At 45.1% G+C, this 27,842-nt stretch overlaps 2 protein-coding genes across 14 annotated transcripts in view; both read left to right on the plus strand.

The window, feature by feature from the left end:
• LOC106611444 (mitogen-activated protein kinase kinase kinase kinase 5) overlaps positions 1-4,826 on the plus strand; it is a 142,094-nt gene extending 137,268 nt beyond the window's left edge. For 9 of the 11 annotated variants that reach the window (XM_045723721.1, XM_045723727.1, XM_045723724.1 and 6 more), the window contains one exon: positions 1,566-4,826. In XM_045723721.1, the coding sequence (XP_045579677.1) occupies positions 1,566-1,653 (88 nt within the window). In that variant the 3' untranslated portion in view covers positions 1,654-4,826. The remainder of the gene's footprint in view (positions 1-1,565) is intronic. The other 2 variants (XR_006771010.1, XM_045723723.1) reach the window with 1 other exon arrangement.
• A 3,614-nt stretch (positions 4,827-8,440) lies between these two features.
• LOC106611443 (son of sevenless homolog 2) overlaps positions 8,441-27,842 on the plus strand; it is a 100,919-nt gene continuing 81,517 nt past the window's right edge. For all 3 annotated transcript variants that reach the window (XM_045723731.1, XM_045723733.1, XM_045723732.1), the window contains exon 1: positions 8,441-9,698. In XM_045723731.1, the coding sequence (XP_045579687.1) occupies positions 9,615-9,698 (84 nt within the window). In that variant the 5' untranslated portion in view covers positions 8,441-9,614. The remainder of the gene's footprint in view (positions 9,699-27,842) is intronic.

The following is a 27,842-nucleotide window of genomic DNA, read 5'->3' on the forward strand; positions in this document are numbered from 1 at the left end:
TGGCACCTACCTCATCTCATCTGTCACGCTGATGGAAGGATGGCACCGACCTCGTCTCATCTGTCACGCTGATGGAAGGATGGCACCTACCTCTACTCATCTCATCTGTCACGCTTATGGAAGGATGGCACCTACCTCTACTCATCTCATCTGTCACGCTGATGGAAGGATGGCACCGACCTCATCTCATCTGTCATGCTGCTGGAAGGATGACACCAATCTCATCTGTCACGCTGATGGAAGGATGGCACCGACCTCATCTCATCTGTCACGCTGATGGAAGGATGGCACCTACCTCATCTCATCTGTCACGCTGCTGGAAGGATGGCACCTACCTCTACTCATCTCATCTGTCACGCTGCTGGAAGGATGGCACCTATCTCATCTGTCACGCTGATGGAAGGATGGCACCTACCTCATCTCATCTGTCACGCTGCTGGAAGGATGGCACCAATCTCATCTGTCACGCTGATGGAAGGATGGCACCGACCTCATCTCATCTGTCACGCTGATGGAAGGATGGCACCTACCTCATCTCATCTGTCACGTTGCTGGAAGGATGGCACCTACCTCTACTCATCTCATCTGTCACGCTGCTGGAAGGATGGCACCTACCTCATCTCATCTGTCACGCTGCTGGAAGGATGGCACCTATCTCTACTCATCTCATCTGTCACGCTGCTGGAAGGATGGCACCTACCTCTACTCATCTCATCTGTCACGCTGCTGGAAGGATGGCACCAACCTCATCTCATCTGTCACGCTGCTGGAAGGATGGCACCTACCTCATCTCATCTGTCACGCTGCTGGAAGGATGGCACCTACCTCATCTCATCTGTCACGCTGCTGGAAGGATGGCACCTACCTCATCTCATCTGTCACGCTGCTGGAAGGATGGCACCAACCTCATCTCATCTGTCACGCTGCTGGAAGGATGGCACCTACCTCATCTCATCTGTCACGCTGCTGGAAGGATGGCACCTACCTCATCTCATCTGTCACGCTGTTGGAAGGATGGCACCTACCTCTACTCATCTGTCACGCTGTTGGAAGGATGGCACCTACCTCTACTCATCTGTCACGCTGATGGAAGGATGGCACCTACCTCATCTCATCTGTCACGCTGATGGAAGGATGGCACCTACCTCTACTCATCTGTCACGCTGTTGGAAGGATGGCACCTACCTCTACTCATCTGTCACGCTGATGGAAGGATGGCACCTACCTCATCTCATCTGTCACGCTGTTGGAAGGATGGCACCTACCTCTACTCATCTGTCACGCTGATGGAAGGATGGCACCTACCTCTACTCATCTGTCACGCTGATGGAAGGATGGCACCCATCTCTACTCATCTCATGATCTGTAGTGTCATATTAACGTAGTGCCATTTAAAATGTAGCCAGTCCTCTTATCTTGATGCCTGCTACTCTCTGACTCTATTCATTATATTCTATAAATTCTATTGTAGAAATTGGACCTGGCTGGCAGCTATAACCTGCAGTGTTAATATGAGTTACTGATGTGCTCCTGCTGACTGACATCTCTCTCTCTCTCTTTAACAGGGTGGTGGTTCTGGAGAGTCGGCCCACTGACAACCCCACAGCCCTCAGCAACCTCTACATCCTGGCCGGACATGAGAACAGTTACTAACCCTGACCCCAGCCCTGTCCCTGTTACTGAGAACAGTTACTAGCCCTGACCCCAGCCCTGTCCCTGTTACTGAGAACAGTTACTAGCCCTGACCCCAGCCCTGTCCCTGTTACTGAGAACAGTTACTAGCCCTGACCCCAGCCCTGTCCCTGTTACTGAGAACAGTTACTAGCCCTGTCCCTGTTACTGAGAACAGTTACTAGCCCTGACCCCAGCCCTGTCCCTGTTACTGAGAACAGTTGCTAAAGCTGTCTGGCCCAAAGACCGGTCCCCTGTTACTAGTCCTGTCTGGCTCAGCCTCTCTGATCACCAGTAACCCTTCACTCAGCCTCTCTGATCACCAGTAACCCTTCACTCAGCCTTTCTGATCACCAGTAACCCTTCACTCAGCCTCTCTGATCACCGGTAACCCCTCACTCAGCCTCTCTGATCACCGGTAACCCTTCACTCAGCCTCTCTGATCACCGGTAACCCTTCACTCAGCCTCTCTGATCACCGGTAACCCTTCACTCAGCCTCTCTGATCACCGGTAACCCTTCACTCAGCCTCTCTGATCACCGGTAACCCTTCACTCAGCCTCTCTGATCACCGGTAACCCTTCACTCAGCCTCTCTGATCACCGGTAACCCTTCACTCAGCCTTTCTGATCACCAGTAACCCTTCACTCAGCCTCTCTGATCACCAGTAACCCTTCACTCAGCCTCTCTGATCACCGGTAACCCCTCACTCAGCCTCTCTGATCACCGGTAACCCCTCACTCATCCTCTCTGATCACCGGTAACCCTTCACTCAGCCTCTCTGATCACCGGTAACCCTTCACTCAGCCTCTCTGATCACCGGTAACCCTTCACTCAGCCTCTCTGATCACCGGTAACCCGTCACTCAGCCTCTCTGATCACCGGTAACCCGTCACTCAGCCTCTCTGATCACCAGTAACCCTGGTGAAACAAACATGTCAGACAAGGGTTGTGTCCCAAATGGCACCATTTTCCCTTTATAGTGAACTACTTTTGACAGCCCCGTTCACCACCTCTCTTCTCCAGCCCCGTTCACCACCTCTCTTCTCCAGCCCCGTTCACCACCTCTCTTCTCCAGCCCCGTTCACCACCTCTCTTCTCCAGCCCCGTTCACCACCTCTCTTCTCCAGCCCCGTTCACCACCTCTTTTCCAGCCCCGTTCACCTTCTCCAGCCCCGTTCATCAACGCTCTTCTCCAGCCCCGTTCACCACCGCTCTTCTCCAGCCCCGTTCACCTTCTCCAGCCCCGTTCACCACCTCTCTTCTCCAGCCCCGTTCACCTTCTCCAGCCCCGTTCACCACCTCTTCTCCAGCCCCGTTCACCTTCTCCAGCCCCGTTCACCACCTCTCTTCTCCAGCCCCGTTCACCTTCTCCAGCCCCGTTCACCACCTCTCTTCTCCAGCCCCGTTCACCTTCTCCAGCCCCGTTCACCACCTCCAGCCCCGTTCACCACCTCTCCAGCCCTGAGTCCTCTGCTCACAATGGGCTAAAAACTGATCGACTGGTAGAGCAGAATGTAGGCAGGAAAGGTTCAGACCAATGGACAGTCTTACTCTGGAGCTTCCACTTCTTCTCTCAACCTGTTACATATCAGCTGAAATACTGCAATATGACAAGACAATATCTAGAGGTGTTACTGAAAACGAGTACTATAATAATTCAGATATTTAGGACTGGTAGCAAATGGGAGTGTTGTATCAAACAGTCATTTTTTTACAAGTAGCTGACTGTCACAGGTCTGGTTGCTGATTAGCTTTGGTCTAGGACCATAGTGCGGCTTGCTAACGCTGAGCCTTGACATGTAGTTGATTTTCCATCTTTAGTTTTAACTAATATAGAATGGTTCACAAAGAAAATCATTTCAACTTTATTTATTCATCTCGAAGCAATATTCGGGTATGTTTGATTTACTAGCCGTGAGGGATAGTTCAGTTTGATGTTATTTCCAATACACTTGAGGTGTTGTCGTTTCATCCAAACGTTTTGACAGTTGGTCGATCTGCCTTGTATCGTTGACTTCTTTTACTTCATAGACATCTGATGTCATCTACGTCCCAAATGGAACACTTCCCTGGGGCTCTGGTCAAATCCCATCTCTAGGGTTAGGTGGTCTTCACAACTATATGTCTTGGTTACAGTCATGTGATTCAATGTGAGGAATGGCTATGGTTTCATCAACCATGAAACCAACCAGGTTATAAAGGAAATGAACCCAAGGATGCTAGCCAGATTTAAAGGTTTAAAAAGGGGGTTTACATGGCATGATGTCACTGTCAGACTGATGTTAATAGCAGACACATTTTAATTTTTTTTAGGATGAAACAAGATAAAGGTTGACATTTAAGTTGAAAATAAGAGAACTTTGAAAGCGTGAACTGTCCCCTTTAAGCAGAGAGAGACAGGGTGAACTGTCCCCTTTAAGGAGAGAGAGACAGGGTGAACTGTCCCCTTTAAGCAGAGAGAGACAGGGTGACCTGCCCCCTTTAAGCAGAGAGAGACAGGATGAACTGTCCCCTTTAAGCAGAGAGAGACAGGATAAACTGTCCCCTTTAAGCAGAGAGAGAGACTGTTTCTGTAGTCATGCTGACAGTGGGATCCAGCTCAGCCAGGCCAGGGATGACCTTAGCCTGGGTGCCGGTCGGTTTTTGCTCTCTTGCCAACTCTTTATGAGATTGTCATGCTTGGAGTTGGCAAACGAGCAGAAACAGACTGGCACCCAGGCTAAGCTGAAGTACCTTCCTATCCAGAGGTTGCTATGCAGCTTTGGGTTACTTTTACGCTTACTGATATGCAATGAAGGCTGAAATGGCACCCTATTCCCTATATAGTGCACGGTCCCTGGTCAAGAGTAGTGCACTAAATAGCGAATAGGGTGTCATTTGGTCACACTCATAGTCCTCTCTCTCCCGCTTGGTTGCATTTTAGAAAGTAGACTATAGTGTAAAATGTAGGGGGGGGGGGGTTTTCCTTCATTTTTTTTTTTAACTACTTGTATTCAATATTTGCACCATGTAAGCACTTTTGTACATTTTCTGTTTTTTATTTAAATGACAAAAAAGGGAAATGCTTTAGTTTTCATAACATTATTTGCATTCCCTTTGCAAAACCTTTAATGTATGTAGTTTTTGTAATAAAGAAAGCTATTGTTAACAATACACACTTGCTGTCATTCTACTTGTTTTTTTTTTCTCTTCTATTTTGTATTAATTTAACCTTCATTCAACCAGGCAACAGATCTGGGACCAGGGCAGACTAGTTGTATGGAAAGAACTGATACAGTATTGATTAGGTCATGTTAAGTCAGTTACTTTTTCAAAGTTATTAGGTGAGAAGAGATATTATACGGAACAAAAATATCACCTATAAAAGAAACATGTAAAGTGAGAAGCTGATTTAAACAGCATGATCATTACACAGGTGCACCTTGTGCTGAGGACAATTTAAAAGACCACTCTCAAATGTGGAGTTTCTCATTACACAATGCCACAGATGTTTCAAGGTTTTAGGGTGGGTGCAATCGGCATGCTGACTGCAGGAATGTCCACCAGAGCTGTTGCCAGATCATTTAATGTTCATTTCTCTACCATAAACCATAACCTGCCTCCAACGTCGTTTTAGAGAATTTGGCAGTATGTCCAACCGACCTCAACCACGTGTGACCACGCCAGCCCAGGACCTCCGCATCCGGCTTCTTCACCTGCGGGATCGTCAGCGGGTGGATGGGTGTGGTACTGAGGACTATTTCTGTCGGTAATAAAGCCCTTTTTGTGGGGGGAAAACTAATTCTGATTGGCTGGGCCTGGCTCCCCATTGGGTGGTCCCTCCCAGTTCTACTCTTGATTGCAGCCAAGTCATGTGAAATCCATAGATAAGGGCCTACTGAATTTATTTCAATTGATTGATTTTCCTTATATGAACTGTAACTCAATAAAATCTTTGAAATTGTTGCATGTTGCTTTAATATTTTTATTCAGTATATATCTGTTTACCGTGTTTGTATGATTATTTTTGAATATGTTGAATTTGTACGCAAGGTCACTTTATGTCCACGTGGGGGCAGGATCTTACAGTATAGTACCCAAACTGCGCAATGATAGAAGTTGGCTCAGTGAAATCATGCAGGCCTATGATATTATTAGTCATTGTTCAAACATGGTCATAACATTCGCTTGAATTCCTGGAGTGCCCAGTTAGTGTGAGGGAGACTGAGTTGGCAAGGGTAAGGAGTGTCCAGCGTGTCTCCTATCTGGAGGCGGTGAGAAATTTGGAAAGAACGAGTGGCGGGGAAGAAACAATGACAGTAGATCCACAGTGAAAATTTCTCATCAAACCATGGGATAGTGACACGCTACATGTTAAAAAGATGAACCATGTATTGCAATGGTCATAAACTGTACAGTAGAAGCGGTGAACGCCTCGATCAAACCGACAGTGTCATTGGGCAAAATGAAACGCAGCATCATCTGGTTATGTGTGCAACAAAAGTTCAACATTCACCTTCTGCTACCATTTCTGTCAAGCCGTCTTAATTAAGCATACAGATTGACGCATACATTCCATAAATCCAATGTACGCACCACCAGGGTTGTGGAATAACTGATTACATGTAAGGGATTACAAAAAAAAAACGGTAACTAATCCGTTACCAGCAAAAAAAATATTGTAATCAGATTACAGATACTTTTGAAAAACTAGATTACTTCGAGGATTACTTTGTAATTCATAAAGGATGTTTGCGAAAAAACATATTTGATACTTCTCTGTTTTCTTAATGACATTCAAATCAGCATTGAAAAAAAATGGCGCAAGTTTGTTCCACCTGAGCGAGTTGGACCACAAATCAGAGACCACTAAGACGTGTTTGATGGATCGCGGGAAAATAGCAGGAATTTGCTTTTGTAGGCTATAGTCCAAGCTATGTCTTTTACTGACATTTATTCCTCGTAAAAATGCCCTGTTTTAGATCAGTCAGGATCACCACTTTATTTTAAGAATGTGAAATGTCAGAATAATAGTAGAGAGAATGATTTATTTAAGCTTTTATTTCTTTCATCACATTCCCAGTGGGTCAGAAGTTTCCATACACTCAATTAGTATTTGGTAGCATTGCCTTTAAATTGTTTAACTTGGGTCAAACCTTCCACAAGCTTCCCACAATAAGTTGGGTGAATTTTGGCCCTTTCCTCCTGACAGGTAACTGAGTCAGGTTTATAGGCCTCCTTGCTCTCACACGCTTTTTCAGTTCTGCCCACAAATTTTATATAGGATTGAAGTCAGGGCTTTGTGATGGCCATTCCAGTACCTTGACTTTGTTGTCCTAAAGCCATTTTGCCACACTTTGGAAGTATGCTTGGGGTTATTGTCCATTTGGAAGACCCATTTGCGACCCAGCTTTAACTTCCTGACTGATGTCTTGAGATGTTGCTTCAATATATCCACATCATTTTCCTGCCTCATGATGCCATCTATTTTGTGAAGTGCACCAGTCCCTCCTGCAGTAAAGCACCACCACAACATGATGCTGCCACCCCCGTGCTTCACGGTTGGGATGGTGTTATTCGGCTTGCAAGGCTCCCCCTTTTTCCTCCAAACATAACGATGGTCATTATGGCCAAACAGTTCTATTTTTTTTCATCAGACCAGAGGATATTTCTCCAAAAAAGTACAATCTTAGTCCCCATGTGCAGTTGCAAACCGTAGTCTGGCTTTTTTATGGCGGTTTTGGAGCAGTGGCTTCTTCATTGCTTCATTGCTTCATCTTATTCCATCCCCTTACATTGTGTGTGTATAAGGTAGTGAATTTGTTAGATCACTTGTTAGATATTACTAGAAGCATTTCGCTACACTCGCATTAACATCTGCTAACCATGTGTATGTGACCAATAAAATGTGATTTGATTTGAGTTTAGGAATTATGCTCAGGTAGAACAATGTGGCTAATCTTTACTTCCATATTTCCAATTCTTGAAGATCAAGGGGTATAACATTTATTGGACTGACTGGAATTCTGATATACTTAAGTTTTTAATGTAAAGTTATAATTTAACTGTACTATTATATGTAGTAGAAAGTGATGGGTTAGAAGAAGCCTACATAACCAACCCATAAAGTACAAATTAACATCCATATATGACCAGCTATGAAAACTTTAACATTGATTTATTCTGCAATTGAATGTCATTCAATTGGACATGTTTGTATTCTTCTAATGCCTCTTTTAAGGTGAAAGTAACCTAAAAGTAAAGGAATGTAATCAGATTATGTTACTGAGTTTAGGTTAATCCAAAAGTTACATTACTCATTACAATTTTGGACATGTAACTAGTAACAGATTACATTTAGAAAGTAACCTACCCAACTCAGCGCACCACATAGAACACTCTGCAACGCAATGCTGCATGAATGTACTTCTGGTGTACCTAAACGCAAAAACATTGTCGGTGTGATCGAGGGGTAAGATACATGCAATCATTATGAACACAGCTGAACGTTTTTGGGGGTCTTCGTGATTTCACAGCCGAGGCCGTGCAAGAAATCCTGTCAGTGAATGTTCCACCATCACAGGCCCCTGAGCCTGTGCACTGATGTATTTTGGAGTGGACAGTGATTGAAGCAGTGGGATGGGTTTTGTTAGTTGATGTGTTTAATTTTGAATGATGTCGATTTACCCCTTTCCCGCAATGTATTTTTATTTATTTTTATTCTATACCCCGTCCAACTGGTGGCGGTAATGCACCATTAACCGCTGTTAAACCCCATCGAAGAAGAAAACATTTGAATATGTTCCCAATGATGTGGAACAAATGGAGATTTAGTTGCGGAGTGATTTAGGAATGCAAAAATCTGAGACAGTCTTTGATTTTTTTTGTAATAAGCTATTCAAACTGTAATTTTACTTTAATAACCTAGATACCCTTTTTTATTTTGTTCGAAACCCATAAAATGAGGTGCAAACTTGTGGTCCCACACTTTCACTGGACAAAAGAGGCGATCCCTCCCTGGGTTTACGCAAACGCACTAGCTGTGTGTACGCAGGATGCCAAGTGAAGGGCCGAGATTCAGCAGATACGCACGGAGCTTGAGTTGGGGACGAACATCTCCAACAACACATCAAAAACAAGCCTTTCTTTGTGTCTTCTGGACACTGGCTAAAACATTTAACCGGACTATTCTAGTGGGATTTTTTCTGTGACTGCGAGAATAAGCAACGCGGTAAAGATGACGGGTTATGAACTAACTAGAAGTGTCTCTCTTGTTTTGGAATTGAATGAAGTGTGTTGTGCACCACCAAGGCCATGACAGAGGCAGCCTTTACATACAGATGTGTTCTCAGTCTCTAGCTACCGGATAATAGCTAGCAAAACCTAAGTTATAATAGGCATATACGTTTAGTCATGACATCTAACTGAAATAGGTAGCTAGCTGGCTAGCTATATGTTTTATTTTTGGTAGCTAGCTATCTCAGATAGCATAGAGCTAGCCAGTTAGCTAGCTGACGAACTTGTTTTATTAGCTAGTTAACTCCGTCCAAGGAGCACCTGAGCTAGCTACCGTTAGCTAATTAGCATTCTAGCTAGTAAATGAGACCTTTTTAACGTTTTGAGTTGCTGGCCAGTTAGCTAACTACAGTAACACTTTAGTCATATCTGACTATCACGTTGTAGCTAACTAAATGTTAGCGTATAGGTTTTTCACTTTTTTAAATGTACTAACTTACCAGTAACGTTAGTTAACGGTAATATATACATTTTTTTTTTTGCTTCTTTGTAAATAGTTAGCATTACCTTACTCGGCTAGGTGTATGATTTTTAGCTAGCTAGTATTCTATTAGCTTAGCTAGTTGAAGCTGACTTTTTCCACCGTGCCTGGACTGACCAAGCCACCAGGACTAACCGGGGGCCGATGCTGACAGACCACACCGGATCACGGCAACGTAAGGAGCCATGCAGCCGCAACAAATATACGACTTTTCAAGTGACGAGAACAGTCACAAATGGCGAGGCCTCTTCGTGCAAGCGTTGCGAAAGGTAAACTACATTTCTTTATCAACTTATTGACTATGAACACATCTCAAACGTGGTTGTTAATTGGTGAGGTGATGGAGTATCTACTGACTTAGCTTATATGTATGTATGTATGTATGTATGTATGTATGTATGTATGTATGTATGTGTTCCCAAAATGCCCAATGTAAAATATACTGCAGGCCAACAATATATGCAACTTGGCTCAGTCAGAACGTTAAATGGCAGAATCCGGTGTGTTCATTACTCCTGTTGTGTTGCAAAACTTTTTTTTGCAACAAACCGTTTACTCCAAACGCAAAAACATTTAAACATTGGATAAATTCGGGTAAATTCCTCCCCGTTTCGTTTGCTCTGTTTTGCTTCCGTTTGTTTTGAAGGTGAACGGGTTCATTTGCAAAACGAAATGAGCCTGGCCCTGGTGTTGGTACTCCCTTGTTATCAACAAGATCATGTTTTCCGCTCTTGTTTAGGAACACATCGCCCTCAATACAGAAGCAGGCCTAAAAGTGAAAACGAGAGCGTCATTGACCTATAAGCCCTAGTTGAGATCGGAGCCAAACAGAAATGAGTGATGGCTCCTTGACAGTCAGTTACTACCACGCATTTGCCTTGTGGAAAATTTTGTCATAAACCATATCTATTCCGTAGCCCATAACAATATGCATTGGCTACAATATGCATTACTAGGTAAAAGCAGCACGAGCCCAAGTTTTGTCTTGTGTTTCCGAAGTCACTGGTTTTGGCTCATATTGATTCTTTCCACTGTCTTGTTGTGAGGTAGTATCTCTCTACATGACTAGCAGCTTCGCAGCACAGTACTGTCAACATATTGATTAGCGATTGACATGACAGTTTAATCACTGATATGACAAGACTATTGGTTTGCCAAACCTCCTCCAGTAGTAACCAGCCAGGTCCACTGTAGAGAGCAAGCCAAAGCAGTAGTAACCAGCCAGGTCCACTGTAGAGAGCAAGCCAAAGCAGTAGTAACCAGCCAGGTCCACTGTAGAGAGCAAGCCAAAGCAGTAGTAACCAGCCAGGTCCACTGTAGAGAGCAAGCCAAAGCAGTAGTAACCAGCCAGGTCCACTGTAGAGAGCAAGCCAAAGCAGTAGTAACCAGCCAGGTCCACTGTAGAGAGCAAGCCAAAGCAGTAGTAACCAGCCAGGTCCACTGTAGAGAGCAAGCCAAAGCAGTAGTAACCAGTCAGGTCCACTGTAGAGAGCAAGCCAAAGCAGTAGTAACCAGCCAGGTCCACTGTAGAGAGCAAGCCAAAGCAGTAGTAACCAGCCAGGTCCACTGTAGAGAGCAAGCCAAAGCAGTAGTAACCAGCCAGGTCCACTGTAGAGAGCAAGCCAAAGCAGTAGTAACCAGTCAGGTCCACTGTAGAGAGCAAGCCAAAGCAGTAGTAACCAGCCAGGTCCACTGTAGAGAGCAAGCCAAAGCAGTAGTAACCAGTCAGGTCCACTGTAGAGAGCAAGCCAAAGCAGTAGTAACCAGCCAGGTCCACTGTAGAGAGCAAGCCAAAGCAGCTGATGCCGTTTCAGGTTTAGCCTAGCTCAAATGCCCCCCCCCCCCTCCCCAAAAAGAAAATTCCAATCCAATAAGACACAGCCAAACTCTCAGTATTCCACTTCATATTTTTGGCAGCCATTTTTATTCATGTCTTCATCATATTTTAGTCCAGGGTATCTCAGATCAAGCCAAATGAAGGTCCAGGTCACATGCACCCAATCCTTGCTCATCCCAACACAGCCATACTCTCAGTACTCCACTTCATATTTTGGCAGCCATTTTTTTTATTTATCTTTATCATATTTGTTCAGGGCAGGACTCTCCACACCTGTAGGTTTTCGTGCCAACCCCAGGTGTAACTAACCTGGTTCAGCTTATTAATCAGGTGTGCTATATTAGGGTTAACCTACAGGAGGGTAGCTCTCCAGGAACAGGGTTGAGGAGCCCTGGTTTAAACCTACAGGAGGGTAGCTCTCCAGGAACAGGGTTGGAGAGCCCTGGTGTAAACCTACAGGAGGGTAGCTCTCCAGGAACAGGGTTGGAGAGCCCTGGTTTAAACCTACAGGAGGGTAGCTCTCCAGGAACAGGGTTGGAGAGCCCTGGTTTAAACCTACAGGAGGGTAGCTCTCCAGGAACAGGGTTGGAGAGCCCTGGTTTAAACCTACAGGAGGGTAGCTCTCCAGGAACAGGGTTGGAGAGCCCTGGTTTAAACCTACAGGAGGGTAGCTCTCCAGGAACAGGGTTGGAGAGTCCTGGTTTAAACCTACAGGAGAGTAGTTCTTCAGGAACAGGGTTGGAGAGCCCTGGTTTAAACCTACAGGAGAGTAGTTCTTCAGGAACCGGGTTGAGGAGCCCTGGTCCAGAGTATTTATCTGGTCCTGATCGAGCAGTGAGCTACAGCTGTCGCAGAGTGGAGTAGTGATGTCGGCTTTCCCCTTCTCTAAATAGACAACTTGATTTTCACAAACCTAATTGAAGCTTACGAGGCAAACATGTTTAGCCAAGAGGACGTGTGCAGTCTTTATCCCTGTGGCCGATGCATCTCTTTCATGATATCGCTCACACTTTTTTTTTCGGTCTTCTGTTCCCAGGTCTTCTGTTCCCAGGTCTTCTGTTCCCAGGTCTTCTGTTCCCAGGTCTTCTGTTCCCAGGTCTTCTGTTCCCAGGTCTTCTGTTCCCAGGTCTTCTGTTCCCAGGTCTTCTGTTCCCAGGTCTTCTGTTCCCAGGTCTTCTGTTCCCAGGTCTTCTGTTCCAGGTCTTCTGTTCCCAGGTCTTCTGTTCATTTCTGTCCAGGTCTTCTGTTCCCAGGTCTTCTGTGTTTCTGTTCAGGTCTTCGTATTGTCGGGTTAGGTCCCATGTTCCCAGGTCTTCTGTTCCCAGGTCTTCTGTTCCCAGGTCTTCTGTTCCCAGGTCTTCTGTTCCCAGGTCTTCTGTTCCCAGGTCTTCTGTCTGTCACTGGGTTGAGCTGATTTCTCTCTCGTTTGAACCTGTGACCTATACGGACTTGTATCCCAGCTGAGTAAACCACATGCTCTCTGTCGTGTTTTAAATGTATGTCTCACTTGCCAATTTATTAGGTACACCGTTCTGGTACTTGCGTGTGTGTGTGCCTCTAAAACACAGCTACATATCTGACCATGTATAGAAGCTCATGGTCCTGATGTGACTTTTGTGTTTACGAGTCACTTCTGAGTTGAGGGGCATGGAGGCACTTGGGGGTAACGGTTGCTGTCGAATCTAATCATCAGATTGGTTAACCAACTGCTTCTGATTGTAAAGCTGATGCGTTTGACAAGGAAATGAGCCAATACAAATACACCGTCCTTTTTCCACAAAGCTGTGTGTGAATGATCCTGGGGAGGGTGTGAATCTGTCTGGTGTTTAAGACACCAAACAGAAAAAAATGAACTCAAACAGGAAAGGACAACCTAAAAGCTCTTATTGGTTGCAAAATGTTTTAAATAATTGATTTCTGTTGCATGCCCTAATGAACAGGACCCTCCCAGGTGAAGAGATGTGATGGGAGAAGTTTTGGTGTTTTGTTTCACTGCCCTGCGTGGAGTACGGCCTGTCACACACACACAGAGAGAGAGAGAGAGAGAGAGAGACTGACTGACTGACAGTCAAAACCATAACAAACCTCTCCGAACTGTGACTCACTCTCTATCTTTAACAACTGTCCTGAGGGGCTTCACTGACTGGGCAGGAAGAGGAAGTAGTTTTAAGGCATCTGCATGCTTCCTGTTGGAAACAGTTGGTGCATATATTATGACAATGTTTTGGTCCTCGACAAGGGCTTTTTTCGGCTGTTCGTGCACACGTTTTTTTTTCTCGAGGCAAGCCGAAGTTTGTAGCTGAAGTCTACGCCTCTTCGCCTGTGATTGGTCAACAGTAGGGATTAGCGATGCTCCGATTATTACGTTTTTTGGCTGATACCGATATCCAATATTTTCCTTGCCAAAAGAAATGGTAACCGATATTTAACATTTTAGCGGCGTTTTAAGCATTCTAGTACAGTTAAATAGTTAACACACACACATGGACACAGCATTCTAAGGCACTGCATCTCAGTGCAGGAGGTGTCACTACAGTCCCTGGTTCGAATCCAGGCTGTATCACATCCGGCCGTGATTGGGAGTCCCATAGGACGGCGCACAATTGGGCCAGCGTCTTCCAGGGTAGGCCGTCATTGTAAATAATCTTAACTGACTTGCCTAGTTAAATAAAGGTTACACACCACACTGACCAAAAAGTTATTTTGTTGGTATTTACGTATGTCCCAGTAAAACATCATCAAAACCTATTTCTTTCACTTACTTGCTGTGCTGTTTCGTTGTTCAGTCGTTTCATTCTCAACCAGGATTTCATCATACATGTCAAGCAGTGAAGTTTCAGCTCTGTCTGTCCGTGGCGCCTCTTCCTCGGGGCGCACTGTCACTGTGTCCGTTTCCATCTTGTCCAGCTGTGGCTGTAACATTTCACGTAAACTCTGTTTCTGGTCTGCGTCCAAGTTGCGGTCCTTGTACCTATCATCGAGCGTGGTGGCGACACAGTAAAGGGAGAATTCCACCGGATCGCTTGTTCACAGCCTGTGGGCAGTTTTGTTGAGCAGGTGTTTCAATGCCATGACATATCACGTCTGCTGCAGACGCAGTTGATGAGCTTATTTCTCCAGTCAGTTGTTCGAATGGAGCTAGGAGTGTGTTCACGTTTCAAACATGTTCTCAAACGCCATTGAAATGGCAGCAGGGGTATGACAACCAGCACATTCTTGAGCATGCAATACGACTTTCCTCAGTACGTGAATCCTCGACGACCCACTGTGCTGTCGAAGTGTGCATGCTCATGGGGCTGACATCACTGGTCCAAATGTCAGTCGTGAAGCTAATAGCAGTGACGCTATTACTGTGTAACTCCGGTAGGGCAACATCTGAAAAATAGCGCGGTTGGTAGTGTGTACCGGTTCTCGACCAGTCGGCGAAAGACAACATCACACACGACAGAGAACGGTTGATTGTCAAGGGCAATGAATTCCATTATCTTGGCTTTAATGGATTTTGTCTTTTTGAGTTGTCTCGCTTAAATGTTCTTACTTTTTCAAATGACTGCTCGACTTGTTGACTGCTTGATCCACACAGCAGACATTGTGGGCTAGGTTAGGAATCCAGTGTTGCACGTGTAGCGCTAAATTTTACGCGTCGTCATTACGTCATGTACCTACGTTATATAGGTATGGACCTCATCTACCTACGTTATAGAGGTATGTACCTCATCTACCTACGTTATAGAGGTATGCACATCGGTGTTAAACTAGATATTGGTAACGATGTTGGCATTTTTAGCTAATATCGTCTGATTCCGATATATTGTGCATCCCTAGATTATTGTCCAGTTGTGTGGTCCCAAGGAAAGACCTAGTTAAGCTGCAGCTGGCCCAGAACAGAGTGGCACGTTTTGCTCTTCATTGTAATCCAACGGCTGACGTAAATATGCATGCCAGTCTCTCTTGGCTAAGAGTTGAGGAGAGACTGACTGCATCACGTCTTATTTTTATAGAAACATTAATGTGTTAATATAAAAGCATTAATCAAATTGTTTGCATAGTCAACTTACACCCACACTTATGCCACCAGGGGTCTTTTCACAGTCCCCAAATTCAAGAAAACGTGCAGTATTATATAGAGCCCTTATTGCCTTGAACTTCCTTCCATCTCATATTGCTCAAATGAACAGCAAACCTGGTTTCAAAAAACACCTCGTGGGACACAACGCCTCTCCCCTATTTGACCTAGATAGTTTGTCTGTATGCATTGATATGTAGGCCACGTGTGCCTTTTAAAAAAATATGTATGTAGTGCTGTTCTTGTCTATTGATGTTCTGTATTATGTCATATTACGTTTAGTGCAGATGCAGAAGGCTTCGCGCAAATGTACGTTTTTATAATGCAATTAGCAGGAGAACATTGTCAAAAGCGTACCGCACATACAAGCGGTTTCATGTGACAGATGGTAATATCTGTTAGAAGTGTAGAAAGCGGGGAGATGTAAAGAGGCTACAGCTAGCATGGGAGGCTACAGCTAGCATGGGAGGCTACAGCTAGCATGGGAGGCTACAGCTAGCATGGGAGGCTACAGCTAGCATGGGAGGCTAGAACCTGCATGGGACGCTAATATGACGAGGATCGTGGCTACTGGACAATGAAAGAAGGTGGATTTGAAAACCAATAGAACCTGAGAGAAATGGACTACTGGTTTCAAAGGCATGTGGAAGTCTATAAAAAATTATTGCATGCATGTTTGGTTGGATTTTGGCTAGACTAGTTTTGGCTCAAGGTAAGACATGCCTCCATAATGTATAGTAAAACGTTCAGGTTTCAAACAACTATACATGTTTTCAGAATGCATACCGCCTCCAGCTCATTGAAACTGGTGTGATGCGCTGAAGCCTGCCCAGTTGCCTATACACTTCAATGGTGAATGGGAAGCATGTTTCAAATACTAGTTGACATTTTTTAAAATATTTTATTTTACCTTTTTATTTAACTAGGCAAGTCAGTTAAGAACAAATTCTTATTTTCAATGACGGCCTAGGAACAGTGCCTTGTTCAGGAGCAGAACGACATATTTTTACCTTGTCAGCTCTGGGATTCTGTCTTGCAACCTTCCAGTTACTAGTCCAACGCTCTAAGCACTAGGCTACCTGCCGCTCCTGCCGCCCCATTCAATTAGTGGATATTTTTAATTGTGGCCATCAACTGTTTTTAACTTGCGATTGCGTTCATAATTTTTTTCGCAATGATTGGGCTTATAAAAGCATGTTTCACTCCAGCAGCAACCAACAAGCTGTTTGACCTGTAGCAGCAGCTCTCCTACTGTCTGCCAGAAGTCTCTGTCGTCCTCATCCACAGCCCATGTCTCCTCCGCTGATTACCCAGCATGCCTGTAGCAGCAGCTCTCCTACTGTCTGCCAGAAGTCTCTGTCGTCCTCATCCACAGCCCATGTCTCCTCCGCTGATTACCCAGCATGCCTGTAGCAGCAGCTCTCCTACTGTCTGCCAGAAGTCTCTGTCGTCCTCATCCACAGCCCATGTCTCCTCCGCTGATTACCCAGCATGCCTGTAGCAGCAGCTCTCCTACTGTCTGCCAGAAGTCTCTGTCGTCCTCATCCACAGCCCGTGTCTCCTCCGCTGATTACCCAGCATGCCTGTAGCAGCAGCTTTCGTGCTACTCAACTGGTATTTCAATCACTGAATAGGCAAAAATTGGCCAGTGCTAATTTTATTTATCGGCTTTTAAATTTTTTGGACGTTCCAAAAGCCGGCTATTATCAGCTAATGGAAACTCTCTGGTCCCCGTCTGTCCCCGAGCGGACGGGTTAGGGTTAGTCTTCTCAGAGCAGACGGGTTAGGGTTAGTCTTCTTAGAGCAGACGGGTTAGGGTGAGTCTTCTCAGAGCAGACGGGTTAGGGTGAGTCTTCTCAGAGCAGACGGGTTAGGGTGAGTCTTCTCAGAGCAGACGGGTTAGGGTGAGTCTTCTCCGAGCAGAGACGGGTGAGTCTTCTCCGAGCAGAGACGGGTGAGTCTTCTCCGAGCAGAGACGGGTGAGTCTTGTCTCACATCAGCTCCTTAAACACCATCCTCATCATTGGCCTCAAATAGAAACCGACACACACATACAGACAGACTGCTACATCAACACCAAACCCATGAGCCTCAAATGGATTTCACACACACAGAGGGAGACACAGACTACTGGCTGCCACTACTACTGGTAATACTACTGCCACTACTACTAACCATGCTACTACTACCACTGCTGCTTCCACTACTACTGGTAATACTACTGCCACTACTACTAACCATGCTACTACTACCACTGCTGCTTCCACTACTACTGGTAATACTACTGCCACTACTACTATCCATGCTACTACTGCCACTACTACTGCTACTGGTAATACTACTGCCACTACTACTAACCATGCCACTACTACTACTGCTGCTGCCACTACTACTGGTAATACTACTGCCGCTGCTACTAACCATGCCACTACTACTACTACTGCCACTTCTACTAACCATGCTACTACAACTGCTGCTGCCACTACTACTAGCCATGCTACTACTACTACTACTACTACTACTACTGCCGCTACTGCTGACCATGCTTCTACTGCTGGTGATGCTGCTACTACTACTGATGCTACTGCTGCTACTACTACCACTACTACTGATGCTATTGCTACTACTACTGATGCTATTGCTACTACTACTGATGCTATTGCTACTACTACTGATGCTGCTGCTACTACTACTACTGCTGCTACTACTACTACTACCACCGCTGCTGCTGCTACTACTACTAGTGATGCTGCTACTGCTACTGCTACTGATGCTGCCTCTGCTACTACTGCTACTACTACTGATGCTGCCTCTGCTACTACTACTACTGATGCTGCCTCTGCTGCTATTACTACTACTACTACTACTACTACTGATGCTACCTCTGCTACTACTACTACTGATGCTGCCTCTGCTACTACTACTGATGCTACCACTGCTACTACTATTGATGCTGCCTCTGCTACTGCTACTACTATTGATGCTGCCTCTGCTACTGCTACTACTATTGATGCTGCCTCTGCTACTACTACTGATGCTGCCTCTGCTACTACTGCTGATACCACTGCTGCTACCGCTGCTACCGCTACTACTGATGCAATTGCTACTACTACTACTACTACCGCTGCTACTACTACTGATGCTACCTCTACTACTACTACTGATGCTGCTGCTGCTGCTGCTACTACTACTACTACTACTACTGATGCTACTACTACTGATGCTTCCTCTGCTACTACTGCTGCTGCTACTACTGATGCTACCTCTGCTACTACTACTACTACTACTGCTGCTACTACTACTGATGCTGCCTCTGCTGCTGCTACTACTGATGCTGCTGCTACTACTGATGCTGCTGCTACTACTGATGCTGCTGCTGCTACTACTGATGCTGCCGCTGCTACTACTACTGACGCTGCCTCTACTGCTACCGCTGCTGCTACTACTACTACTGATGCTGCCTCTACTACTACTGATGCTGCCTCTACTACTGATGCTACCTCTACTACTGATGCTACTACTGCTGCCACTACTACTGGTAATACTACTAACCATGCTACTACTGCCACTACTACTGCTGCTGCCACTACTACTAACCATGCCGCTACTACTACTGCTGCTGCCACTACTACTGGTAATACTACTGCCACTACTACTAACCATGCCACTACTACTACTGCTGCTGCCACTACTACTGGTAATACTACTGCCGCTGCTACTAACCATGCCGCTGCTGCTGCTACTACTACTGGTAATACTACTGCCACTACTACTAACCATGCTACTACAACCACTGCTGCTTCCACTACTACTGGTAATACTACTGCCACTACTACTAACCATGCTACTACTGCCACTACTACTAACCATGCCACTACTACTACTGATGCTACTACTACTGATGCTGCCTCTACTACTACTGATGCTGCCTCTACTACTGATGCTACCTCTACTACTGATGCTACTACTGCTGCTGCTGCCACTACTACTGGTAATACTACTAACCATGCTACTACTGCCACTACTACTGCCACTACTACTGGTAATACTACTGGCACTACTACTAACCATGCCACTACTACTACTGCTGCTGCCACTACTACTGGTAATACTACTGCCACTACTACTAACCATGCCACTACTACTACTGCTGCTGCCACTACTACTGGTAATACTACTGCCGCTGCTACTAACCATGCCGCTGCTGCTGCTACTACTACTGGTAATACTACTGCCACTACTACTAACCATGCTACTACAACCACTGCTGCTTCCACTACTACTGCCACTGCCACTACTACTAACCATGCCACTGCTACTACTGATGCTGCTACTACTGATGCTGCCTCTACTACTACTGATGCTGCCTCTACTACTACTGATGCTGCCTCTACTACTGATGCTACTACTGCTGCTGCTGCCACTACTACTGGTAATACTACTAACCATGCTACTACTAACCATGCTACTACTGCCACTACTACTGCTGCTGCCACTACTACTGGTAATACTACTGCCACTACTACTAACCATGCCACTACTACTGCTGCTGCCACTACTACTGGTAATACTACTGCCGCTGCTACTAACCATGCCGCTGCTGCTGCTACTACTACTGGTAATACTACTGCCACTACTACTAACCATGCTACTACAACCACTGCTGCTGCCACTACTACTGGTAATACTACTAACCATGCTACTACTGCCACTACTACTAACCATGCCACTACTACTACTGCTGCTGCCACTACTACTGGTAATACTACTGCCGCTGCTACTAACCATGCCGCTGCTGCTGCTGCTACTACTACTGGTAATACTACTGCCACTACTACTAACCATGCTACTACAACCACTGCTGCTGCCACTACTACTGCCACTACTACTAACCATGCTACTACTGCCACTACTACTAGCCCTACTACTGCTGACCATGCTTCTACTACTGGTGATGCTGCTACTACTACTGATGCTGCTGCCACTACTACTGGTAATACTACTGCCACTACTACTAGTCATACTACTGCTACTACTGCTGACCATGCTACTGCTACTACTACTGATGCTACTGCTGCTGCTGCTACTACTACTGATGCTACTGCTGCTGCTACTACTGCTGATACCACTGCTGCTACCGCTGCTACCACTACTACTGATGCTATTGCTACTACTACTACCGCTGCAACTACTACTACTGATGTTACCTCTGCTGCTACTACTACTACTACTACTGATGCTGCCTCTGCTACTGCTGCTACTACTACTACTGATGCTACTACTGCTACTGCTACTGATGCTGCCTCTGCTACTACTACTGATGCTGCCTCTGCTACTACTACTGATGCTACCGCTGCTACTACTACTGATGCTGCCTCTGCTACTACTACTACCGCTGCTACTACTACTGATGCTGCCTCTGCTACTGCTACTACTACTGATGCTGCCTCTGCTGCTGCTACTACTGATGCTGCTACTGCTACTACTACTGATGCTACCTCTGCTACTACTGCTGATACCACTGCTACCACTACTGATGCTATTGCTGCTACTACTACTACTACTACTACTACAGCTGCTACTACTACTGATGCTGCCTCTGATGCTGCTGCTACTACTACCGCTGCTGCCTCTACTATTACCACTGCTACTACTACTGATGCTGCCTCTGCTACTACAACTACTACTGATGCTACTACAACTGAGGCTACCTCTGCTGCTACTACTACTGATGCTACTACTACTGATGCTGCCTCTGCTACTACTACTGCCTCTGCTACTACTACTGATGCTACCGCTGCTGCTGCTACTACTACTGATACTACCTCTGCTACTACTACTACTGATGCTACTACTACTACTGATGCTGCCTCTGCTACTACTACTGATGCTACCTCTGCTACTACTACTACTGATGCTACTACTACTGATGCTGCCTCTGCTACTGCTACTACTACTGATGCTACCGCTGCTGCTGCTACTACTACTACTGATGCTGCCTCTGCTACTACTACTGATGCTGCCTCTGCTGCTACTACTGATGCTACTGCTACTACTACTGATGCTACCACCACTACTACCACCACTACTACCACTACTATTACTACTCCTACTACCACTATTACTGTATGTGGCTTTAAAAGAGCCTGCTCCCTGCTTGTTATACACCAGCATCAATAAGCGCGAGGGAGGTAGGTGGCGAGTGAAAGGGAAGAGAGGGGTGGAAGTGTGGAGGGAGGGAGAGAAATATGGGAGGATGGTGGAGAGAGGAAAAAGATCATGTGAGCTAGAGAGTGCTGGGACTCCCAGCCAGCCCGCCTGCCAGCCCTCCCTCCCTAATGGAGATGAAACTATGTAACACTACACTACACCTTCCATTAGCATCAAGGCCTCCTGCATCTCATCTACTATCTCTTACGGTATGGCACTGCTGACTAGTAACGCTAGTAACCAACGGGACATTAAGAACTGTAATATGTTTTACCGAGATGTGGCTGAACGACGACATGGGTATTATACAGTTTTTCCGTGCATCGGCAAGACAGAACAGCTGCATCCGGTAAGACAAGGGGTGATGGTCTGTGTCTATTTGTTAATAACAGTTGGTGTGCAAAGTCAATTATTAAGGAAGTCTCAAGGTTTTTCTTACTGAGGAAGAGTATCTCGCGATAAGCTGTAGACCACACTCTTTACCAAGAGAGTTTATCTATATTTTTCATAACTGTCTATTTACCACCACAAACCAATGCTGGCACTAAGACCGCATTCAACGAGCTGTATAAGGCCATAAGCAAACAGGAAACCGCTCATCCAGAGGTAGTGCTCCTAGTGGCCGGGGACTTTAATGCAGGGTAACTTAAATCCATTTTACCTCATTTCTACCAGCATGTTACATGTGCAACAAGAGGAAGAAACTCTAGACCACCTTTACTCCACACACAGACACAGAGATGTGTACAAAGCTCTCCCTCGCCCTCCATTTGGCAAATCTGACCATAATTCTATCCTCCTGATTCCTGCTTAAAATCAAAAAGTAAAGCAGGAAGCACCAGTGACTCGCTCAATACGGAAGTGGTCAGATGACGCTGATCCTAAGCTGCAGGATTGTTCCTCTAGCACAGACTGGAATATGTTCCGGGACTCATCCGATGGCATTGAGTATACCACATCAGTCGCTGGCTTTGTCAATAAGTGCATCGATGTCGTACCCACAGTGACCGTACATACCCCAACCAGAAGCCATGGATTACAGGCAACATCCGCTCTGGGCTAAAGGGTAAAGCTGCCGTTTTCAAGGAGCGGGACTCTAACCTGGAAGCTTATATGAAATCCCGCTACGCCCTCAGACAAACCATCAAACAGGCAAAGCATAAATATAGTCTAGAAGAAAAAGAAACGCACACCTATTAAGGCGAGGTGCTGGTTAGCGGAGTAGAAAACTTGAAAATGAGGGAGAGCCTCACACTCTAGGAGCTCAGATGCAAAAATGTAATTATCCAACGTTTCGACAGCCAAGCTGTCTTCATCAGGGTATGATCACAAACACTGCGAGATGACTCGTTTTATATACGGTCAAAAGGCACACAGGTGTCTGTAATCATGGCTAAGTGTGGCCTAATATCATTGGTTAATTCTCAAATATAAAAAAGGCATACAAAGAACAGCATACAAAAAACAAATGGATAGCATACGATCATAGATTCATTTTAGAGTACACAAGCTTACAAACAATTACAATGGCAAAGTCACAAGAATGGCTTAAGATCAAAGTCTATGTTGAGACCGACGGGTGCAAGGGTCTTTAAATTAAAGATCCAGGCAGCCTCTCATCTTACCAATAAATTATCAAGGTCACCCTCTCTCCTAGGGAGGGTGACATGTTCGATGCCAATATAACGCAGAGACGAAATCGAGTGGTTTGCTTCCAAAAAGTGGGAAGCGTCTTCACTGACATTTCCAAACTGTCTCTGGCAGAGTCTGTAATACCTACATGTTTCAAGTAGAGGTCGAACGATTTATGATTTTTAGGTTGTAGTTATAGCAATTATGACTATCGACTATTTGTCTCCTATACCATTTGTATTTCATATACCTTTGACTGTTGGATATTCTTATTGGCACTTTAGTATTGCCGGCCTAATCTTAGGAGTTGATAGGTTTGAAGTCATAAACAGCGCTGTGCTTCAAGCATTGCTAAGAGCTGCTGGCAAACGCAGGAAAGTGCTGTTTGAATGAGTGCTTACAAGCCTGTTGCTGCCTACCACCGCTCAGACTGCTCTATCAAATCATAGACTTAATTATAATATAATAAACACACAAATACGAGCCTTTGGTCATTAGTATGGTAAAATCTGGAAACTATCATTTAGAAAACAAGACGTTTATTATTTCAGTGAAATACGGAACTGGTCCGTATTTTATCAAAAGGTAGCACGCACTCACATCTGTAGCCATGAAGTGCTTTCAAAGGCTGGTCATGGCTCACATCATCACCATCCCAGAAACCCGAGGCCACTTCAATTTGCATACTGTCTCAACAGATCCACAGATGACACAATCTCTATTGCACTCCACACTGCCCTTTCCCACCTGGACAAAAGGAACACCTACATGAGAATGCTGTTCATTGACTACAGCTCAGTGTTCAACATCATAGTGCCCTCAAAGCTCATCACTAAGCTGAGGACCCTGGGACTAAACCCCTCCCTCTGCAACTGGATCCTGGACTTCCTGACGGGCCTATCGGGAGAGACCTGGAAGTGTGGTGCCAGGACAACAACCTCTCCCTCAACGTGATGAAGACTAAGGAGATGATTGTGGACTACAGGAAACGGAGGGCTGAGCACGCCCCCATTATCATCGACAGGGCTGTAGTAGAGCAGGTTGAGTACTTCAAGTTCCTTGGTGTCCACATCACCAACAAACTATCATGGTCCAAAAAACACCAAGACAGTCATGAAAAGGGCACAACAATGCTTATTCCCCCTCGAGACTGAAAAGATTTGGCATGGGTCCCCAGATCCTCAAAAGGTTCTACAGCTGCACCATCGAGAGCATTCTGACTGGTTGCAGCACCGCCTGGTATGGCAACTGCTCGGCCTCCGACCGCAAGGCGCTACAGAGGGTACTGCGTACGGCCCAGTACATCATCACTGGGGCCAAGCTTCCTGCCATCCAGGACCTCTATACCAGGCGGTGTCAGAGGAAGGCCCTAAAACTTGCCAAAGACTCCAGCCTCCCAAGTCATAGATTGTTCTCTCTGCTACCGCATGGCATCAGTACTGGAGCGCCATGTCTAGGTCCAAGAGGCTTCTAAACAGCTTCTACCCCCAAGCCATAAGACTCCTGAACAGCTAATCAAATGGCCACCGGACAGTTTGCATTTCCCCCCCCCCCATCCCTCTTTCTTTTTTTTCTTTTTTTAACACTGCTGCTACTTGCTGTTTATCTATGCATAGTCACTTCACCCCTACCTACATCTACATATTACCTCGACTAACCTGTATCCCTTGCACATTGATCCAGTACCCCCTGTTATTGTTATTTTATTATTTATCTTTTTTCTTCAGTTTATTTAGTAAATATTTTCTTTAACTGCATTGTTGGACTTGTTGTATTTGGCGCATGTGACATAACATTTGATTTTGACGACTGTACTGACTATTCATTACCATTTACTATTACACTATATAGCTACTCCCGTTTCTATTTTATTGTATTGTCTAATTTTTCACCTCAAAGCCACCCAACTGGACACAGATGTCAATTCAACATCTGTTCCATGTTGTTTCAATGTCATTTCAATGTAATCTCCCTGACATTTTTTAGCTCTTTGTCTTAGGGGCTTGACTTTTCCACTTAGTTGCTTTATGATCAGGTCAAAGTGTCCACAGATGTTCTGCATTTGGATCAGATTACATGGGCACAGTGGTAAGGTGTTTCAGACCCAGGGATGGGCACAGTGGTAAGGTGTTGCAGACCCAGGGACCCACGGATGGGCACAGTGGTAAGGTGTTGCAGACCCAGGGATGGGCACAGTGGTAAGGTGTTGCAGACCCAGGGATGGGCACAGTGGTAAGGGGTTTCAGACCCAGGGATGGGCACAGTGGTAAGGGGTTTCAGACCCAGGGGTGGGCACAGTGGTAAGGGGTTTCAGACCCAGGGATGTCTCTTGCTGATAGGCTACCACCTTTATTTACTTCTATGGTAGTATAGTACACTGCGTTCGGAAAGTATTCAGACCCCTTTTGACTTCTTCCACACACTACAGACTTATTCTAAAAATAATTTAAAAAATAAAATCCTCATCAATCTATAGACGATACTGCATAATGACAATGCGAAAACATGTTTTTTTAGAAATGTTTGCAAATGTATAAAAAAACAAATACCTTACATAAGTATCAGACATGAAATTGAGACTTGAAATTGAGCTCAGGTGCATCCTGTTTCCATTGATCATCCTTGATGTTTCTACAACTTGATTGGAGTCCACCTGTGGTAAATTCAATTGATTGGACATGGTTTGGAAAGGCACACACCTGTCTGTATAAGCTCCCACAGTTGACAGTGCACATCAGAGCAAAAACCAAGTCATTAGTTTGAAGGAATTGTCCGTAGAGCTCCGAGACAGGATTGTGTCAAGGCACAGATCTTGGGAAGGGTACCAAAACATTTTCTGCACAGCGGCCTCCATCATTCTTAAATGGAAGAAGTTTGGAACCACAGACTCTTCCTAGAGCTGGCCGCCCGGCCAAACTGGGCAATCGGGGGAGAAGGGCCTTGGTCAGGGAGGTGACCGAGACACCGATGGTCACTCTGACAGAGCTCCAGAGTTTCTCTGGAGATGGTAGAACCTTCCAGAAGGACAACCATCTCTGCAGCACTCCACAAATCAGGCCTTCACGGTAAAGTGGCCAGACGGAAGCCACTTCTCAGTAAAAGGCACATGACAGCCCACTTGGTTTGCCAAAAGGCACTTAACCTGTTAGGGCTAGGGGGCAGTATTGACACGGCCGGATAAAAAACGTACCCGATTTAATCTGGTTACTACTCCTGCCCAGTAACTAGAATATGCATATAATTATTGGCTTTGGATAGAAAACACCCTAAAGTTTCTAAAACTGTTTGAATGGTGTCTGTGAGTATAACAGAACTCATATGGCAGGCCAAAACCTGAGAAGATTTCAAGCAGGAAGTGGCCTGTCTGAGAAGTAGTGTTTCATCTTGGCTCTTTTTATTGAAGACTCAGGATCTGTGCAATAACGTGACACTTCCTACGGCTTCCATAGGCTATCAGAGCCCGGGAAAAAGCTGAACGATATCGAGGCAGGCTCTGGCTGAAACACTTTATCGCTTTTGGCAAGTGGCCACTCAGAGTACTATGGGCTTAGGCGCGTGCCCGTGTCGACCGAATGCTTTCTTTTCCTTTGTCTGTTTACCTAAACGCAGATTCCCGGTCGGAATATTATCGCTTTTTTATGAGAAAAATGGCATAAAAATTGATTTTAAACAGCGGTTGACATGCTTCGAAGTACGGTAATGGAATATTTAGATTTTTTTTTGTCACGAATTGCGCCATGCTCGCCACCCTTATTTACCCTTTAGGATAGTGTCTTGAACGCACGAACAAAAATGCCGCTATTTGGATATAACGATGGATTATTTTGGACCAAACCAACATTTGTTATTGAAGTAGAAGTCCTGGGAGTGCATTCTGACGAAGACAACAAAGGTAATAACATTTTTTTTTATAGTAAATCTGACTTTGATGAGTGCTAAACTTGCTGGGTGTCTAAATAGCTAGCCCTGTGATGCCGGGCTATCTACTGAGAATATTGCAAAGTGTGCTTTCACCGGAAAGCTATTTTAAAATCGGACATATCGAGTGCATAGAGGAGTTCTGTATCTATAATTCTTAAAATAATTGTTATGCATTTTGTGAACGTTTATCGTGAGTAATTTAGTAAATTCACCGGCAGTGTTCGGTGGGAATGCTAGTCACATGCTAGTCACATGCTAATGTAAAAAGCTGGTTTTTGATATAAATATGAACTTGATTGAACAAAACATGCATGTATTGTTTATAACATAATGTCCTAGGGTTGTCATCTGATGAAGATCATCAAAGGTTAGTGCTACATTTAGCTGTGGTTTGGGTTTATGTGACATTATATGCTAGCTTGAAAAATGGGTGTCTGATTATTTCTGGCTGGGTACTCTGCTGACATAATCTAATGTTTTGCTTTCGTTGTAAAGCCTTTTTGAAATCGGACAGTGTGGTTAGATTAACGAGAGTCTTATCTTTAAAATGGTGTAAAATAGTCATATTTTTGAAAAATTGAAGTAATAGCATTTCTAAGGTATTTGAATAACGCGCCACGGGATTCAACTGGCTGTTGAGTAGGTTAGCCCATAGAGGTTAAAGACTCTCAGACCATGAGAAACAAGATTCTCTGGTCTGATGAAACCAAAATTGAATTCTGGCCTGAATGCCAAGCGTCACGTCTG

The sequence above is a fragment of the Salmo salar genome, chromosome ssa09, assembly GCF_905237065.1.
Source record: "Salmo salar chromosome ssa09, Ssal_v3.1, whole genome shotgun sequence".
NCBI lineage: Eukaryota > Metazoa > Chordata > Actinopteri > Salmoniformes > Salmonidae > Salmo > Salmo salar.